The sequence below is a fragment of the Denticeps clupeoides genome, chromosome 20 (genome assembly GCF_900700375.1).
Source record: "Denticeps clupeoides chromosome 20, fDenClu1.1, whole genome shotgun sequence".
In the NCBI taxonomy this organism is placed as follows: domain Eukaryota; kingdom Metazoa; phylum Chordata; class Actinopteri; order Clupeiformes; family Denticipitidae; genus Denticeps; species Denticeps clupeoides.
In genome coordinates, this window is record NC_041726.1 from 14,754,268 (window position 1) to 14,774,509 (window position 20,242).

Genomic DNA, 20,242 nt, shown 5'->3' on the forward strand with positions numbered 1-20,242 from the left:
CGTTATGGCTGACACTCCTTCCATCATCCTAAGGTTTCCCTGCAAGCACAACTTCCTAGAACCTGGAGGAGACAGGAGGGCAGGTTCAAGACCCGAGACCCAAGGAGGGAACCAGCGTGAGACCCAAGGAGGACTTCTGTGTTCCAAAGCTCCCCTGGTCACTCCCAGTCTGTGGAGAAGGACCACGACAACATCAGGGCTTGTTCTGTAGGGGGTTCTTTCATTCAACCGTCACTGTGTTGGTTTGCCTTCAATGATTTATAATAATTTTAATGAATGTCAGATATTTACAGTATGGCATTTAGCAGACAATATGTGGGGTCTGAAACTGTGACCACATATGGTATAGCTACTTTATCTCAAACACATAGCTTGCATACTTCCACCAGTTCTGTCAGTGACAGGGCACAGAAACACATACTATCTTTACTAATGAGAAAAAAAAAATCCATGTGTAATAAATAACGCGAGAAAAGTTGTGATTTCTGTCCAATGTGACCTTGAGAGAACTTTCAGGGAACTTTTGTCATTGTTGACAGTGTTGACCTTTGTATTTCTCTTCATTAAAATGTCAACTCAAGAACATTGAAGAGCTTTTAAGGAACTCTCGGTCCACCGTATCCTAAAATTTGGAATAACATAAATGTGCGATCCAAATGAGCTGCAAGATTCCGTGTTTAAAGTATGCTGGCAACTCTATAGTCAAACCCTTTTATTCCATCCGTTAAACAGTGTCAGCTTTCCAAAACATAAAGACATTCTTTCCATCGTCACTCAATCTGGAAGTGGAGAAATTAGGACCATGTGCACCTGCAGTAACTGGGCTCCTTCTCACGTTTGACTTTAATTAGGCTAGTGTAATATATATATATATATATATATATATATATATACACACACACACACACACACACACACACACACACACACACACACACCAGCCCGATTTCCAGGGAAGTTTTTAGGGTATATCCATGTCAGGGAGTGTCAAAGAATTTAGTTTGGTTTTTGCAGTACACAGTGACCTCTGCTTGCCTTGGCCTGTCAATCCTATAGATGACAGTAAAGTTCAAAACTGATGAAGCATAGACAATACTAGAAATAAACAGAACTAGAACAAATCATAATCCATATTAATAGAAAGTTATTACTAACGAGAATAATATGTTACTGTTGCCAATTTGCATACGTTAAGGAGAAGTCAGCATTTGTCCTTGTCGCAGGTCAGCTTTCTCTGCATGCTCTTCAAGTTAACAGTTTCTTTCAAAAGGTTCACAAACTGAGGTACCACCAGCCAGCACCTTAAAAGGACATTCCCCTCCAAATGAGTCACCGCGACCCCTGTGGCAATGTAAATTCACTGAGGCCAGAGATGATGACTGAAATCTTATACCAACGTGACAAAACGAATGACAAAGCAACAAAACATCAGTCTTTTTTTTATGTTGAAGTTTTATTCCATAATCCCATTTTCCCTAAAAATACAAAGGAGAGACAAACTCCCAAAACAGCTAGACAAGTACATTCCATTATCCAAAACCCGAACGTGAAGTGTTTGGGGCAGTGGTTCCAGAAGTGCATTTATATAAAGACTATAAATTTGTTATGAGCACAGTCAGATTACGGTGTCTGAGCATAGGTGAGTGTTTTGACTGTAGAAAACTTGAACTACAATCAAGCTTGTTGTCTGAATATCTCCATTTTACTTCATGAGTTGAAACTGTTAGGACAGGGAAAAAAAATTGTTCTCTTTGACCAAGATATTCACATAAAAACAATGACTGTCAGTGTCCTGCAATTTTACATTTTGACAGTGGATGTCAAAAAATAACTACAAAAACAAAAGTACAAAAAAAAACAACAACACATAATTACAATTATGTAGCACCAGTACAAAACCATGCAGCAATGACTATGGCTTTTAACTCTGGAAAAAATCATTTCAAGAATTCTTTGGCAGCATCCAGTGCAGGCTCCTTTACTTTGGCAGAGCGTCTTGTTTTTCAGAGCTTCTTGTTTGTTGCATTTTTTTAGGAAGCTCTTCATATTGTAGGCTGAGGGAGAAATGGTTCCTTCATCTTATGTTCTCACTGCTGCAATGACTCCTTGGTGCTCGATTGGTGCTGCTGCTAAAGGGGAGGAGTTACATTTTAGATTATTTTAGTGCTATCAGAGTACATGAAAAAAAAAAAAGATAAATATAACAGAAATATATTTGAGTTTATGTGATATATAAGAGTAAATGTTTATATGACTATATGAGAACTATAGACATTTATCGCATAACTGCATATGGCTGCACACTACATATTTCTTTATGTGTTGATTTAAATAGTTACATTTGGACCCTTGTTAATTATTGACTTTATTAACTTTATTATTGCTTATTAACTTCCTTTTCTTTCCACATATCTTCCAAATGAAAACCTGTGTTTTTGCCAACAGCACAGTCATTTATTTATTTAGCGACAGTTCCGCTGAAAAACTGGTTGTGTGCTAAGTTCCCACTGTCCGGGATATGAGATGAACATGTAATACTCAAATGCTCGCAACAGTGTAAACTGCAAACTGAGGTGTGAAACCGTTTACACCTACCTGGTTTTCCACAGGCCTTCTCACACTCCTCTTGTGTATTAAAGCGGTTCAGGTTTCCGCCGCAGCCTCCATACCAGAAGCGTGTGCAGGTCTTGCTGAGGGCATCATGGTACCACTTTAGCACAAACTTGGCACATGTGCCCTCCTCCTTGGGCATCTTACAGATGTCTGATGTGGAAACCACTGTAAAACCAAGAGAACAAGACCGCCACAAAATAATGTTAACATATGTTATGGGGCGGTAGTAGCTATCTATAAACCAGCCGGAGACAGTCCCCAGGGGGACTGTCCATGTCACTACTGATTGTAAGTCGCTCTGGATAAGGGTGTCTGATAAATGTTGTAAATGTAAATGTAATATAAATAATATGTGAAAGGGCTCGTTCATCTGTTTGCTTGCGTGACTTGCAACACAAGCATATGACATAAGCCTGTGTGTTTCACTGCCAGGGATTTTCATTCCTCCAAATCTCATTAAAGACACCTTCGGGGCAGAAAAGAAAGAGCTCATTGTTTCTAAAGAAAACACAATTTATCATGCCATCTGAGCACTGAATGGCATTTCGGAGAACTTGTCATTCAAGGCAGTTTTTGGTTGTTAAATAAAGCAATTCAGCTACACAATATATATAAAATATTTTTTTTTTCCTGATCACAAAAAAAAGTGTGACCACTTCTGTATGACTATCCAACAATAATAAAATGGGAATTAAATAATATTGTCTTAAATATTATATGTCTTAAAGTTATTATGGCCACTCGTTTCTCTTCAGTTAGTTGATTGGTTCTTGCCATAATGTGAATTTTAACAGTTGGGCTGTTGGCTGTGTTTCATATATTACTATGTGTTAGGAGTTAACTAAAGTGTACTTGCTTTTTGTGGTACTTACTAGAGTCCAGGGGATCTTGCGTGTCCGCTGTCCTCATAAACCTACCAGGAACAGGGCCAGGTTCAGAACGCACTGCATCTGCATTCGTGTCAGGCTCTGTGGAATTCAGCAGACATTTTTATAGTGGCTAACATTTGACAAATCAAACAATTGCCTCCATCAGAAACCCCAGATTAACAGGAAACAATAAGACAAGCATGGGTTTTTTTATATTTGCTTCTCATCATTTCCTTAAAAGAAGCAAATAGAGCATCTGTCATCCACATCTTCTAACTGTGGAAGGAAATCCGCAGAGTGCTTGGAGAAACCCCACAGAAAACAGGAAGAACATGGAAACTCCACCCACATGGCATTCAGACTGAGTATGCATGAAGTGCATGGAAAGAGGTACTTTCCTTTTTTTTTTAGATTGCATGCAATGTTGATTGCTGTTAGAGCTGACAGGACCTCAGGAACACCACATGAAAGATATTCCACAGACCACATATGCTCGCCTTACAGCCAGAAAGGCCAGAGTTTATTAATGTTTACAAAAAGCTGTGGTCAGACCATATTGTGACACATAATTTGCTGTTAGTCACTGGCCCGCTTCTGCGGCCCCTGTCACCACCACCGTGTCGCCACTGTCCTGTTTGTCATGGTTTGGCCTTCAGTAAGCTAGAACTCATGATCAGAGTAACTTTTTCAAATATAAAAAAAAAAGATATTAATTTGCAGCATCTTTGAAGTTTACAACCCATAAAACATAGGCTTTGTTACATAACATTTTTATATTATCACATTTTTAGTAGTTTTATTTGAGGGATTTTTCCTCCAAAGTCATGTTGTACCCCACTCCCCAGACAGGAAGGATCTTCCTGATTGGCTGAAAGTGGATGATCTCAATGACTAACTATGCACTTTTTTTCCACTGCAAGAAAAAGAGGAGAAAACTGTTCCATAAACCCAGAGGACTATTATAGTCTTTAGCTCCCCTTCCCTGGGAAGTGATCACAAACATATGGCACAAATTCTGGCTAATTTAACACAATAAGTCATGTTATTGTTCATTAAATTCATCAAATTAATTAAACAAGAGGCAAATAAGAAGTATTTATATTCCTGCTGTAGTTCTTGCTCCCTGTTAGTCCTGCACTACAATTATTACTATTGTGATTATCAGAAGTAAAGCAACATGGTATTTAGCAAAATCTACTGATCACAAAATTGTTTTCAATTTTTTTCAACAGATCATGAAATATTTCAGGAAGCGATATTTCATGAAATGTAATCAGAAAATAATCAGAGCGCATTTTGCATGTAAGAAAACCCACTAATGCATAAAAACTGCAGCTCACCAATTTTAGGTTTGTTAAGAGGGGCTGTAGATACAACAGCATTTAGTGGAACACCCACTGAAATCTTTGGTTCTGCCACATCTGCACAAATAGAGACAAATCAGTCATAAGCAAAGAATATTAGGCACAAAACACACACAATATGATGCAAACCTGTAAGTCACATCATGTTTAAATTAAAAACTGCCATGCAACAATAAAAATATGGAACCAGTGAACATAATGTCATTAAAATGTTATAATTCCACTAACCCATCTTTGCTTTTATGACAGGGGATGTAGATACTACAGCAGTTAGTGGAACAGCAACTGAAATCTTTGGTTGTGACACTTCTGTGACATAAAAAACAATGAGTAAACCATCAATTATTTGCTGCATTTAAACAGTTTTCTCTAGAATTCATTTTGAAGAAAAATTGAAGGAAAAATATTGTTACACACCCATCTTTGCTTGGATGACAGGTGATGTAGACACAATAGCAGATAAAGGAACAGCAGCTGGCATCTTGGGTTCTGACACATCTGTATGAATGGAAAAAAAGAGTAATGGACGTTGATTACATCATCAACCTAGTCAACAAGCCAAATGTGAAGTGGGACTCGTTTATATACGTGTTATAAACAGTATATTTAGGGCCACGTGAAGTAAAAGAGGAAGCAGAGATGGTCAACTCACCAATCTCAGGTTTGCTGAGAGGGGGGGTAGAAACACTTCCTGAGCGTAAAAGTCCTGCTGAAATATGTGGTTCTGCAACTTCTGCAAAAAAAAAAAATAATTATAACATCTTTGTACACATTGCTCCCACAATTTAATCTAATATTAGTTTGTTGTTATTCTTGTAAGATTGAATCTATGAACATCTTGAGGAAGCATTTTAAAGAAGAAAGGTCAAGGCTGAAATATGGCTGAAATATATATTTTATAATTAATTATTTGAACTCTGAAACAACATAAAAAATGTATATGCATACAGGGAGTGCAGAATTATTAGGCAAATGAGTATTTTGTCCACATCATCCTCTTCATGCATGTTGTCTTACTCCAAGCTGTATAGGCTCGAAAGCCTACTACCAATTAATGATGTGCATCTCTGTAATGAGAAGGGGTGTGGTCTAATTACATCAACACCCTATATCAGGTGTGCATAATTATTAGGCAACTTCCTTTCCTTTGGCAAAATGGGTCAAAAGAAGGACTTGACAGGCTCAGAAAAGTCAAAAATAGTGAGATATCTTGCAGAGGGGTGCAGAACTCTTAAAATTGCGTGATCATCGAACAATCAAGCGTTTCATTCAAAATAGTCAACAGGGTCGCAAGAAGCGTGTGGAAAAACCAAGGCGCAAAATAACTGCCCATGAACTGAGAAAAGTCAAGCGTGCAGCTGCCAAGATGCCACTTGCAACCAGTTTGGCCATATTTCAGAGCTGCAACATCACTGGAGTGCCCAAAAGCACAAGGTGTGCAATACTCAGAGACATGGCCAAGGTAAGAAAGGCTGAAAGACGACCACCACTGAACAAGACACACAAGCTGAAACGTCAAGACTGGGCCAAGAAATATCTCAAGACTGATTTTTCTAAGATTTTATGGACTGATGAAATGAGAGTGAGTCTTGATGGACCAGATGGATGGGCCCGTGGCTGGATTGGTAAAAGGGCAGACAGCTCCAGTCCGACTCAGACGGCAGCAAGGTGGAGGTGGAGTACTGGTTTGGGCTGGTATCATCAAAGATGAGCTTGTGGGGCCTTTTCGGGTTGAGGATGGAGTCAAGCTCAACTCCCAGTCCTACTACCAGTTTCTGGAAGACACCTTCTTCAAGCAGTGGTACAGGAAGAAAGTCAGCATCCTTCAAGAAAAACATGATTTTCATGCAGGACAATGCTCCATCACATGCGTCCAAGTACTCCACAGCGTGGCTGGCAAGAAAGGGTATAAAAGAAGAAAAACTAATGACATGGCCTCCTTGTTCACCTGATCTGAACCCCATTGAGAACCTGTGGTCCATCAAATCTGAGATTTACAAGGAGGGAAAACAGTACACCTCTCTGAACAGTGTCTGGGAGGCTGTGGTCGCTGCTGCACGCAATGTTGATGGTGAACAGATCAAAACACTGACAGAATCCATGGATGGCAGGCTTTTGAGTGTCCTTGCAAAGAAAGGTGGCTATATTGGTCGCTGATTTGTTTTTGTTTTGTTTTTGAATGTCAGAAATGTATATTTGTGAATGTGGAGATGTTATATTGGTTTCACTGGTAAAAATAAATAATTGAAATGGGTATATATTTGTTTTTTGTTAAGTTGCCTAATAATTATGCACAGTAATAGTCACCTGCACACACAGATATCCCCCTAAAATTGCTAAAAATAAAAACAAACTAAAAAACTACTTCCAAAAACATTCAGCTTTGATATTAAAGAGTTTTTTGGGTTCATTGAGAACATGGTTGTTGTTCAATAATAAAATTATTCCTCAAAAATTCAACTTGCCTAATAATTCTGCACTCCCTGTATGTTTATATTAAATTGAATTAATATATAATTTTTAATTAATAATTTTAACAGTTGTCAATAATGAAATAACATCAGAATATTCCAAATGATTTACAAATGAGAAGTAACGTGATCATACATTGATCACTGATTCAGCCAACTGTTTCTTATACTTACTAGTAGTGAAGATGCCTTTGTGTGTGCCAGTAACCTGGCCACCTTGGGTACGAGATGTAACCACCACATGGTATGTCTGGTTGGCATCCAGGATGTCCAAGCTGATGTGGTTTTCCGTTATGGTTCGACGAAGAACTAGGCGATGGTCCTTCAAGTGTGTCACAATAACCTCAAAAAGTGTGGTTTCCTCAGGTTCCAGATTAGACCAGCGTAGAGTCAAGCTGTTTGATGTAACATTAGCCACATGCAGCTCCTCTGCATCTACTTCTGAAAACACATATCATTAATTAAGGTTTATTCATACAGCACTATGGAATTCTGCAGGATACTGGCATTTCTCTCATGCCCAATACCTGTATGTTTTCTCTCATGGTGTCTGGAGCGGTGTTTCCTGTTGACGTAGCAGATTGTGAGACATGAATTAAGTTTTGAACATGGCGTGCTGGCCAACATCCGAAACAATGCGAATGCCTGGATTGCAAACATTGTTGATTTTCCCCTGAAGTCTCTGTAGCCTCATGTTAAATCATCACGGTCTCGAACCACATACCACGACGTCCAGATGTTCAGTGTATGAGGTTCAGCATGGTCCCTTCTGACCAAAATGTTTTATTTCATCTTAAATTTTACTGACAAATTCTCGTGTGAGTTTTTGTGCTATATAATTTATGCATATGTGAGTGCTTAGTGCAGTCATTCCTTTGAAATATTGCAGATTAACAGTTGATATATGTAAAGAATAAAGGCGTTGGAAATGAATGGGAATGAATGCACTTACACATGTGTGGTAGGCATTTTAAGGGGCTCTTCATTCTGGTACCAGTGGCAATTTTTGGAGATCTCAGGGGACATGTAGAAGGCGTTGTCAACTGCACAGATGCAAAATCAGACACGTTTTCAAATCTGACACCACCAAATCCAAAGTCAATGGACTTTCACGACGGAACCAACAAGCAACTGATTAATAGAAACCAATGAATCGTTGTATTACTAGCAATGCTGACAATTCTCAAATTTACAATATAAAAATTGTGCAAACCCCTGTTAAAAATTATTTCCAAAATGTTCCCACCTTCTTCAGATCTGTTATATCAACCGTACGACAGTATATTACGCTAATGCAGAGATCATTAATAAGATCATTTTCAGCATTTGAGGTATTTGAAGAATTTCACTCACAGCTGAGATATTTTGGCAGCAAACGTGCGAAGGTCTGAATGTAATCATCATAGAAGCCTGCGTTCTTGTCCACCCTCTTGAAGAAGATGTCTGATGGTTCGCTTACCACGCGGGCTAAGACTCGGGCATCGCCAGCTCCAACCTGGTCACCCACGCCTAAAACCACCAAGAAGTACCCCTTGCACTTGGCCTCAGTAGCGGCCCGCACCAACCTCTCCTCATCAGCCTCCACAGGACCCGTCACTAAGAGGACCAGCACTTTTAGGCGGCGGGGGTGAGGTGCTGTCTCAAACACATGCTCCACGGTGCCCTCCAGTGCTGCAGCCAGGTCACGCCCACCCTCTAGCTGCTGCATCTTATCCACGAGGAAGGCACGGACGTCGGCGGCAGACCTATGCTCTGTCAAACCAAAGGCAATCTGGATGGGAAGGCCACTTCGGTTGTTGACAAACTCATACGGAGCCTGCTGGACCACCGCCACTCGTGCATGATGGAGGGTCATGGCAGGGTTTGGTGACAGCTCTAGGTGTTCCACCATGTGTGCCATGTAGTGCTTCATCTCAGTGAAGACTGAGGGCCACGTGCTCTCCGAGCTGTCCATCAAAAAGGCCATGTCGATATCCAAGTCTGTAGTGGAGGATCTCTTATCCCTGTCACCCCTTGGTGGTTCGGATTCAGTGTCACAAGCCTGGTCTGGTGCACAGAAGTCTGAATTGGAAACAAGACAGAGATGTTTATTTACGATATAAGAAAAGAAACCAAAACCAGACAATTCACATGTTAATTCATTTTTATGACACTATTCTTCACTGCTGTCAGCTGATCATGTTGCAACAAGACATTCTGACTTATATCCCCAAGAGCGATGTTTCGCAAGCCACCTTCAGAAGATACAAGAGCTGCTTCCTTCCACACATATTGAGATGGATTTTTTCAACTTGTGGTCTGTCAGGTATCAGCAACATTGATATAATCAACACATTTGACACCAACACCCATGCGATCTGCTTCGATAGACAGCGTTATTAAATACCAGAAGAGCTGCCATCTTACCGTAGCAGATGTAGCAGCTCATGATCTTTCCAAGGAAGGATCTGTACTCTGAACTTCCTGAAGACTGAACAACCACCACCTTGGCCAGGACGGTGTTATTAACCTAACACAAAATGTGAAATAAGAGAATGACATTTCACATGAAAATGAAAAAATATAAATAATGATACATTGAGAAAATCAGTAATCACAACCAATTGTATTTATGGGGAAATGTTCTTTATTGTGTTTTGTCAGTTTCCCGTGGTACCAGGGGGGTGGTGAGGCCTTCAAGATAACTGCCTTACCTGCAGGGCCCGGGTAAGCTGTGGGTCATCGCGGCTCAGCAACAGCACAGTGGAAATGCCGGAGTCGTAGAGGCGCAGTGCAGCAGCACTGAAAGCTGGCGTCACTCTAATATTGCCGCTGACGAAGAACACAGCCACCTTTCGTACCAGGAATCCGCTTCGCACCCGCTTGAAGGTGTTTTGGGCCAGAAAGTTCATTGCGGTCTCCAGGCTTTTTGGCTTGCGCGTTTGGAGCAACTGCAGACCCTCGATGCGTTCCAGGAGTGCTCTCTTCCTCAGGGCGTCGGGCGAAACGCACCCTCAGTGGTCACCTCATTGCTGTACAGTGTCAGGGCCACGCGAGCCCCACGGGGACAATTGCTCTCGGCGATAGTGATGTTCTCCACCAGGCTGCGCACGGTGCTTCGCATGTTGTCGAAATCTTGCCTTGTCACGCCCTGAGATGCGTCCATCACAACGCAAGCTCTGTAGGATAAAGTGGGCATTCCTGGGTACCTGAAACCATGGATAAAATAATACATATGCAATTAACGATCATAAAACTTGTTGATATTAATATGTTCTATTAATGGTCTTAAACACTTACCATAGCAGCAGGCTGTGGAAAAAAAAAATAATAATTACATTATTCAACAATATAAATATAAATAATACAATATATAATATAATATGGAAATTCTGATTATTCATTTCTCTAATGTCTCAATATTCCAGTGCTTCATACTCACGGCAGTTATCCCGTATTTTCTTGACCAGGTCACATTGCTGCGGGGGATGAGAGTTTTTTTTTATCTTCAGTCTGCATTTGTTCAGTGCGTTGCTGGATAATAAATAGTGTTTGACCTTACCACCACTCCAGGTCCTCTGGGTCCTGTCTGTCCCTGTGTTAAATTAATTTGAGAAAATCTCAGTCTAACTGTAAACACTGGTAGAGGGAAGGACTGCGGTGGGAAGTTTGTGAAGGGAAACAGTTTAGTCTAAGAACTTCCTCTTCCATATAAAGTGTAAGAAACTGGATACAGAAGGTTTACAAGATTATTACACTTTGGGTCTCTAACTAGTCCTAGAGGAAATTAAATATTTAATATGGCGGGGTACGTGTATTTATTAGCACCCAGTACATTTCACAGCGCAACATTTTTTGAAAATCACAATCAAATCGAATGTAAATGTGATCTTGGGCTGTCAAGATTTCATATTCATTATTTGACAGCCAAACTCATATTCATTATTTGACAGCCAAACTCCTATTTTACACATTTGTTATCTAGTGACAATATATTGTTGATGTTAATGTGAAGAAAAAAAGACTTTGCTTGTACTATTCAACCTATATTTCACATTATTAATACCATTGTAATGAATCATTTAAAAGTATTTAAACTGAAATGAATAAGATAGAGGAACTCACATAAGGTCCAGGGAATCCAATCTCTCCTTTCTGACCTGGCCCACCGGCACCTCCTGCAACACCCTAAAACACATGACCAGTCTGTAAGATGGAGACCTAAAGATGATTACCTAAATACATGAAATCAATTTCAATATTAAAGGGCCTTACCCGCTGTCCACGGTTTCCTCTGCGACCTGGTCCACCCTTGGTTCCTGGCTCACCAGCAGATCCCTTTGTGAAAATTGAAAATGTGGGTTTACATGTCGTGACACTACCACTTTTTAATCCATGAAATACTTCTAAGGTGAAAAGAATTTCATGGCAAGCAAGACACCACAAAGCTGCAAGCTGCACAATATTTCTTTATAACCAGTGTGCATATGTACCTTTGGTCCTGGAAATCCTGGAAAACCTTCATCCCCCTTTAACAAAATTGTATTTGATTTAAAAGAAATAGTCATAATGCAAATAAATAATTTAATGTCTTAATTTGATTTATTTACCTTTCTTCCTTTAGGTCCAAGTATACCAAAACCATCACGACCATCTTCACCCTGCAAGAAAAGATTGGGAAATTTAATAGGGTCTGAGAAATGTGATTAAACAAATAAATTTAATATGTCATGAAAAGATGTAACATCATAAATCTGTTGCAGTGTCCAAGTCATTTGAGAGTTTTCATTACACTTTTCCAGTGACAGTCATGTGCATTCCTCTGAATCACTTTCTCTGAAACACTTACTGGTTCTCCTCGAGGCCCCAGGGGTCCAGGAGCCCCTTTAGGTCCTGTCTCCCCAGGTTCACCCTAGACAAGAGAGAGGGAGCGGTTCAATGTAAAGCATGTGGCACCATGGCATGTATTATACTTCTATATAGTACACTTGGGCTGCACAGCATTATATACTATCACATAACATGACATAACACAACAATTGCTCTGAAAAGTGCTCATTTTCATTCATACAGCTGTCCTGTACTAGTACTGTCCTGTTATGAGCTTCAATGAAATACTGCATGTCAAAACGTTGTGGCACTGCCTCCACTAATCCTTTCACAATAGAGAAGAATGTTGTTCTAAGTAGGGCCATTCAAAATGTGATCTCATCAGCCAATTTTACTTGTCTGGTGCACATATCCGAAACAGTCTTCATTATAAAAACACCACATTTGTGACATTTGACAAGTATGACACGCAACATGATGAAGAAAACAAGCAGAATGTGAAAAAAAACATGTGAAGAATACCCCTTATTTATTCATAGCAATACATACCTTACGTCCAATGGCTCCTCTTCTGCCCTTCTCTCCAGGAGACCCCAGACCTCCCCCTGTACCCTTAAATGAGTAATAAGAAAAGCAATCAGAACAAATTCAACTTAATGTGTTCAATTCTGACTGAATGTCATTTCATGGACCACATTTGTTAAATTGGTATGTTGGTTTACATTCATTTTAAAATCCAAGTTACCAGTATGGTGAAAGCTGCTCATCTAGTAATCAATTATTTCACACTTTTATTATATTTTATATTTACGGAGGAAAAAGACAAGATGTCACAGAAGATATCTTGAAGTGGTTCTTTGTGTTCTCCAAGCCATTCCATAGACTTTTCCATCCATAGACTTTGATTACATGAAATGTGTTTTGAGAGACTACAAAAACTTTCTGGTATGTGATTTCCACTTTTATAAAGCCCTTTTCTGAACACAACTCTCAATAATTATTACCAACATTTAAACATTTTCATATTACTGACCAACATGGACCTTAATAAACTCAGACAAGAACTTTACCCTGGGTCCAGGATTACCATCCTCTCCTCTGGTCCCAGGGGTCCCAGATGGTCCAGCAGAACCCTGCAAAATATACATATAGGTTAATCTTCCAATAAATTACATTGGTTACGTATGTATTAATGTACTAAATGTGTGATAACCTGCTCTGCACACAGTGAGAATGGAGAATAAAAAAAGTCTACAAGCCAAGCCAACGGTGGTAGTAGCCTAGTGGCTAACACGCTCATCTATGAACCTAGAGGCCACAAAGTCACCACTTACCCTGAGCAAGACACTTACGTGTCTCTATGGAGGACTGTCTCTGTCACTACTGTCCCTGTAAGTTGCTATGGATAGGGGGTGTCTGCTAAATACCATAAATGTAATTGTAAGTTGGTAACTAAATTTAATTTCAGATATTCAGTGGGAAATAGTGTGCATATTTTGTTTTTAAAAATATATACATTTTCATGCAAAAGAGCATGTTCAATCCAATTGATTTCAACTCAGTTCAATTAAAAGCTACAAAAAATATTACACAAGGGTATTGCATATTGCAATACCCTGTGCATACAACTTGCATACAACTGAAATTAGGATAGAAATAATGGAAGTGAATAGCACAGCAAAAAGCACCATGGTATGATTGCCTTTATTCTGATTCATTTATCACTTACTCGGGAACCTCCAACACCAGCTTCACCCGGTAGCCCATCAGTTCCAGGCCTTCCAGGAGCTCCTAGAAAATCAAAACTATGAGCAGTTGTATGAAGCAAATGTCTTTTCTCCTAGACAAACATTTCACTCAAAGAGCTGTACAGATATTTCTGAGGAAGAAGTCAACACAATAGTCATGGTTGTTGCTCAAAAGAAGATTTGTGTTTGGCAGTGAGCCGCAATTTTACATCTGTTGTATTTGTTTTAGGCTGCAGAAACACAATTTGACTGAACTGTTGTCTGTTGTGAGACAACATATTTCTGGAAATTCATTACTTGTCACAGATTTGGAGCATGTTCATTTCCTCTGCATCTTGTCATGATGTCACATGACCATTTTTTTTAAAAACATGCTGGAATGGTCCTGTAACAAAAATTGAAATTTCCATTTCTATCACTGGATAGAAAACATTAATATTTACAGCTTGTCCAGGCGCCCCCCTTCTTCCATCCGGACCCTAATGGGAAATGGGTGAAACAATGCATAATTATTAATAAAAATTTATATGAGAATAATAATAATATTAATGCAACTGGAGCAGTTTCAGTGCTTACCCTTCTTCCTGGTTCACCTGCACCCCCTATTTTGCCATCCTCTCCTTGCTCCCCCTTGAAAACATTAAAAGTTATTCTTGGGATAAAGGATTTAAGTCATATTTTGAGGAAATACATAAAAATAAAAAGAAAATCATACTGGTGTCCAGCATCTCCTGCATCACCCTTTGGTCCTGCGCTGAGCATTGTCCTTTCCTGTAGTTCCCTGAAGGAAAAAAATATAAAATTAGACTATTAGTAAAATCATGTGAATAATTTCATTCTTTTGGAAACAGCACATTTTGAATATGTGATCATGAACATCCTAACATATACTCACAGGATCGCCTCGGATGCCAGTTTGTCCAATGTCTCCTGCTTGGCCTTTTGCACCTTTGGGACCCTGGAGATCAAATGAATGAATGGAGGAGTCAATCAACAACCCAATCAATTAGTTCATTAATTAATGACAACACTCACCCTTCTCCCAGGATTGCCTTGTTCTCCAGATGGGCCTGCCACTCCACTTATGCCCTGTATATAAAATGAAAAACATTAAATAAAAAAAACCCTTTGCTCTTAGGTCTATATTTATTTAGTGTACATCTAAATAAGGAATTATTACCTCTTCACCATTAATTCCATCCAGCCCAATCTCTCCAGATTCTCCCTGTTTCAAGGAAATAAAACTTGACAATCAGTATAAATATACAACAGAAAAAATTCTTTAATCAGACAGAATAATCGATGAATACATGAATAAGCAAAACACCAAAAAACCCTTGCCTTTTCTCCAGAGTATCCTCGAGAACCCTAAAAAGTTAAGCAAAAAAAAAAATTAAGACTACTTTTCACTCCTTATCTGCTGATAACTTTGAATGCTTCAGAAAAAAAAAAGCCAATATTTATTCTATTTGTTGGATTTAAACACTTACTTTAACACCCCTCTGTCCAGGGCAACCCTGGAAACCCTGTGTTCCGTTCACTCCTGGGGGACCTCGTTCACCCTTTAATTAGTAGGTAGCAAGATGTAAATAATAGGCATTGCACATCTTTCCCATAATATTTTTTAAAGCGTTCAAATCAAACTATAGGACTCACTGGTCCTCCCTCATCACCAGGATGCCCGCTGTAGCCTTGACCACCTGGAACACCCTGTACAAACAAATTCAACTAGTTAGTTTCAATGTCCACTACATTTCTGGCAATGGCAGTATAAGCAGTAGGATAAGGAATGGCCTAGTAACCTTAGATCCAGGGAGTCCAACAGAACCTCGATCGCCTCGCTGACCAACGCACTTGCAAGGTACTGAGCAGCACTCCCTTTCAGCAATGTTGTCCTTTAAAGTATGACACAATAAAACATGAGTCTGGCAGCTAGGCAAATTGGCATGTTAACTATATGAGACTGCTTCACTCACCAGTTCCTCCAGGAGTTCGTAGTCCAGATCCAAGAGGTTGACACGCAGTGGACGAGTGTATCTAAATCCCCGGCCAAATTCCAACTGCACTGCCTCCTCAAACTGTGGCACCCTTTCCAGGCCAATTATGATCAGGCTATTTACACCTGTCAACCAATGGAAATATCATTAGAAAATATCATGAGAAAGGGCTCCCAATGTCCCAGTTAAGGCTAGTTGAAAAATTCTTATTGTTTTGTGACAAAATACCTGACTTTCGCATAACATCTACTTGTGCCTTCATAGCACCATATGGCCCATCAATGCCATCTGTCAGGTGGATCACAACCTATGCATGAAAAATGTATACTAATTAATCTCTTATAAAAAGCGGTCAGTGGTCACCAGTGATTAAAATAATGGCACTAAAGCGTATGTTACTATTTTTATTTTTTAAATTTTATTTTTAAGTGAAGTGATTGTCACATGTGATACACAGCAGCACAGCACACAGTGCACTCAGTGAAATTTGTCCTCTGCAGTGGCACCTCAGTGGCACCTTGGCGGACCGGGATTCGAACCGGCAACCTTCTGATTACGGGGCCGCTTCCTTAACCGCTAGGCCACCACTGCCTTTTCAATAATGGGTAATCTGAACAATTACTGTCCCCATTTTTACAGTGTCATGAGGCACGGTTCTCTAATTAAACTGGTTTTATCTAAGCAGGCTCTCAGCCACAGGAGCGGCAAAGCTTTTTTCTTTTCTTTGGTGAGGTTGCAACGGGAGGGTCATGAGAACCGCATGCTCATGATGATTGGCTAAGGTTAAGTTGAACTTCATGATAAGCCAACCAGAGTCAGAGTCAGAGTAGACAGTAAGACAATCACCTTGATCGTTTGAGGGTCACGGGTTTTGAATCGTGCAGTGTAGGCATCAATAGTCCTTCTGTTGAATACAAATGGTCCCTTGTTGCTCTGAGCCCTAAAAGCATCAAGAAGCTCAGAGAAGTTGTCAGTGAACTCGAGCTGCAATGGCTCAGAGGCAGAGTCCATGGCTAGAATGCCTATTTGTATGGATGGAGCTGAAGATGCAGTGCAGCTGATTGGGCGCAGTTTGCTGATTCGCTGGAGAATGGCTGCCATCTTGGACTCCAGGTTTCTCTGTGCTGAGAAGATGTTCTGCGAGGAAACATCAAATCCAACCAGAACCTCTAGACGGCAGGCTACCAGGCAACAGAGTAAGAAAGTAGTTAGAGACATCTGTATGATCTTAGTGTATAACAGATCAATATCTGTCATATTATTATTCCTATTATTAGTAGATTTTGACTGCTATTTCTTTGTTAGTGTTGTTTTAAGCAGACCTCAAATACATATACGTACTCTTTTCCATTACAGCATTTTACTTTGAAAGTACTGTAATTACTAAATATATATACGGGTGCGAGAGAAGGAAAATAGGAGGAGCACTGTAAAAAACATTTTTTATCGACCTGAGATTTCCAAGAAAATAATCATTTTAACAATTAAATGAAAATAACTGAATGTCAAACTATTTCCTTTTTTCCCACTTTGAGACACATGCATAAATAACTGCCTGCCATGTCCTGTGTTGTACAGGGTGTACCATTTATATGGATACACCTTAATACAATGGGAATGGTTAGTGACATTAACGTCCTATTTGTGGCACATTAGTATATGTGAGGTGGCAAACTTTTCAAGATGGGTGGTGACCATAGTGGACATTTTGAAGTCGGCCATTGGATCCAACTTTTGTTTTTCAATAGGAAGAGGGTCATGTGACACATCAAATTTACTGGTAATTTCACAAGTAAAACAATGGTGTGCTTGGTAACTTTATTCTTTCATGAGTTATTTACAAGTTTCTGACCACTTATAAAATGTGTTCAATGTCACCAACCATTCACATTTTATTAAGGTGTATCCATATAAATGGCCCACCCTGTATAATGTTCTTCTGTGATCCATGTAATGTTCACGTAGAACATTTTCGAAAAAAGTACTCACCAGATTCAGCCTTGTCTGTGCACACTTGCTTCTGCATCTCATCCTCAAGTGTAATCAGAAGTGGCTCAGTCAACTCTGACAGCCCCTGGACGTTCCTAGTCCGATGCGCTGTTACTGGTTCACTTGCCAGTTTGTTCAGCTCAGCCTCATTAATCTTATTACCAAGACCAATAGTGTAGATCCGCACTCCACTATTCTTCAGCCCAAGGGCAGCAGTCTCACCGTCATCTGAAGACACTCCTCCAGTCACAATCATCAATATTTGTGGGATGCCCTCATCCTTTCTACTGCCTTTTTCCTTCACGAAATGTCTCTGCTGGACATGGCGGATCGCAGCGCCAGTGTTAATTCGATTACCACCCTTGTACTCAGTCTGGACAATAGCTTGTCCAATGTCCTCCCTGTTTTTGTATGTGTTGAGGAAGAAGGCGTCAGTCACATCAGTAGTAAACTGTGCCAGACCAATACGTAGGTCATCCGTGTCACTACCAAAGTCTTCAAGGAGGGTCTTAATAAATTCCATCACTTCATGGAAGTTGGCTTTGCCCAAATTGAAAGAGCCATCCACCAAAAACACTATGTCAGCAATCTTTCTTTTTGAGCCGGATGCTGAAGACACATGGAAGGAAATGGGTTGAGTTTATTGTGCGTTTCTGAGTAAATCAGGTGGCTTATAAGTGGATATAGGAAGGAATATATGAATGACGGTTAACTTACGTGGTTCTGTGGTTTCCACGATTATTGTGCCATTGAGCCTAGCAATGAATCTCTCCTGGATAGTTGTCAAGCCTGGCAAATTGGTTACCCGAAAGACGTCATCAGAACTAGTAGCAATTTGATTGAGCTGGGTCATGTCAGCAGACTCAGCACCAACACCAATGCAGTTCACGTTTGAGGTTTTGAGTATGTTCCCAAACCGAGATACATCTGTGGTTGACCTTCCACCAGTAAGCACTACCAAGTGATGTGAGGCCTCATCAGGCCGAAATCCAGCAGATGGTTTCATCTCATTCCGGATGACATGATCAATGGCTTGTGCCAGATCTGTACCACGTCCACCTATCTGACGTAGCCTCTTGATTGCTGAAGTCAATGCTGGTTTGTTGGTGTAGGTGTCGAGGGAGAACTCGGTGTGTACTCGGTCTGCATACTGAACCACCCCCACGCGCACCTGGTCAGGCTGGATGTTAAGCTGCTGGACAACTTTCAGGATGAAGTCACGAATGTGAGCAAGTCCTTCAGGGCCAACTCTGTCGGAGCCATCGATGAGAAAAACAATGTCCTTTTTCCCAATTTTTAATATGACTGTCAAAACAAAAAAGATTATTTTTTTAAATACCTGCTAACACTTTTTATGTTTTTAATGATCATAACTGTAATATATCTACGTAACGTAGAAACTTCTACACTAATTTAAGCCACATGCTTAAAAAGTGATTTAGTGTAAGAGAATAATTACCTGTACTCTCTTTAACTGCATCTGTAATATCAGTAACTGTCAGGGTATTCACAGAATTCATAAGCCGCTGCTCCACTGTAGACAGCTGCTGAAAGTCTCTAACCCTAAAAGCAAACTCTGGCTTTAGGGAGATCACTCTCAACTCCTCTTCATCTGCATTCCTTGCTCCTACTGCTAATGGGGCCACCATGTTCCTCTTCAGTTGACCAGCTGGCCCAGACACATCATCTGAGGATCTGCCACCAGTAACCAGGATGAGAAATTGGGGCACGTTCTCTTCAACGCGACTGCCAGCTGACCGCTGGTAGATATTCTTTGCAACCCATTCAAGAGCATATCCAGTGTTAAGGCGGCTGCCACCCTTGCTTCTGACTCTTTGTATAGCTTGGAGAACCTCGTCTTTGGTTGAATGTTCATTGAGGAGAAACTCTACCTTTGCATCCTCACTGTATTGCACAACAGACACCCTTACACGGTCCAACCCCACATCTAATTTCCTCACCACCCTAGAAATCATGTCAAGGATGGCTGGGAATTCACTGCTCACAGAAGTTGTTCCATCAATAAGGAAAACCACATCTCTCTTATCCCCTGGGACTTGCACAGTTGGAACACCTGTAAAGGAAACGTGAATTGTAAACCGTCCAAGTTGGTCTTACGAAAATATTTTAAACAAAAATATATAAATTATAAAGTTGATTGATGCAAGTTAATGAATTTACACACAAAACACCATTACTATATTTCCTGTTCATTACAACATTTCAGAATATGAGGCAAAATCGATAGCATTACAATTCAAAAAGATCTGTTACCTGAAACATCAGGGAACACAGGACGCAACCGGGCAATCTCTTCATCAGACAGTTCAGTCAGGGTGGATATTAGTTTCTCTTGTACGGTGTAAAGATCAGGGAAGTCAT

At 40.1% G+C, this 20,242-nt stretch overlaps 1 protein-coding gene across 1 annotated transcript; it reads right to left on the reverse strand.

Annotated features, from left to right (window-relative positions):
- Positions 1-1,432: 1,432 nt before the first annotated feature.
- Positions 1,433-20,236, reverse strand: LOC114770629 (collagen alpha-3(VI) chain-like). Its single transcript, XM_028964672.1, is given in 43 exon segments — positions 1,433-2,129; positions 2,596-2,787; positions 3,486-3,581; positions 4,823-4,903; positions 5,075-5,155; positions 5,264-5,344; positions 5,499-5,579; positions 7,492-7,758; positions 7,845-7,882; positions 8,270-8,360; positions 8,671-9,378; positions 9,724-9,826; positions 10,011-10,298; positions 10,301-10,467; positions 10,470-10,505; positions 10,597-10,608; positions 10,739-10,775; positions 10,859-10,891; positions 11,422-11,484; positions 11,572-11,634; positions 11,790-11,825; positions 11,907-11,957; positions 12,146-12,208; positions 12,676-12,738; positions 13,197-13,259; positions 13,856-13,918; positions 14,318-14,353; positions 14,451-14,526; positions 14,615-14,655; positions 14,770-14,832; positions 14,910-14,963; positions 15,055-15,099; positions 15,216-15,242; positions 15,365-15,436; positions 15,531-15,584; positions 15,677-15,769; positions 15,851-15,996; positions 16,100-16,178; positions 16,718-17,052; positions 17,861-18,469; positions 18,578-19,165; positions 19,320-19,934; positions 20,135-20,236. Coding segments are annotated over 42 exon segments (5,742 nt in total). The 5' UTR covers positions 19,837-19,934; positions 20,135-20,236; the 3' UTR covers positions 1,433-2,079.
- Positions 20,237-20,242: the final 6 nt, after the last annotated feature.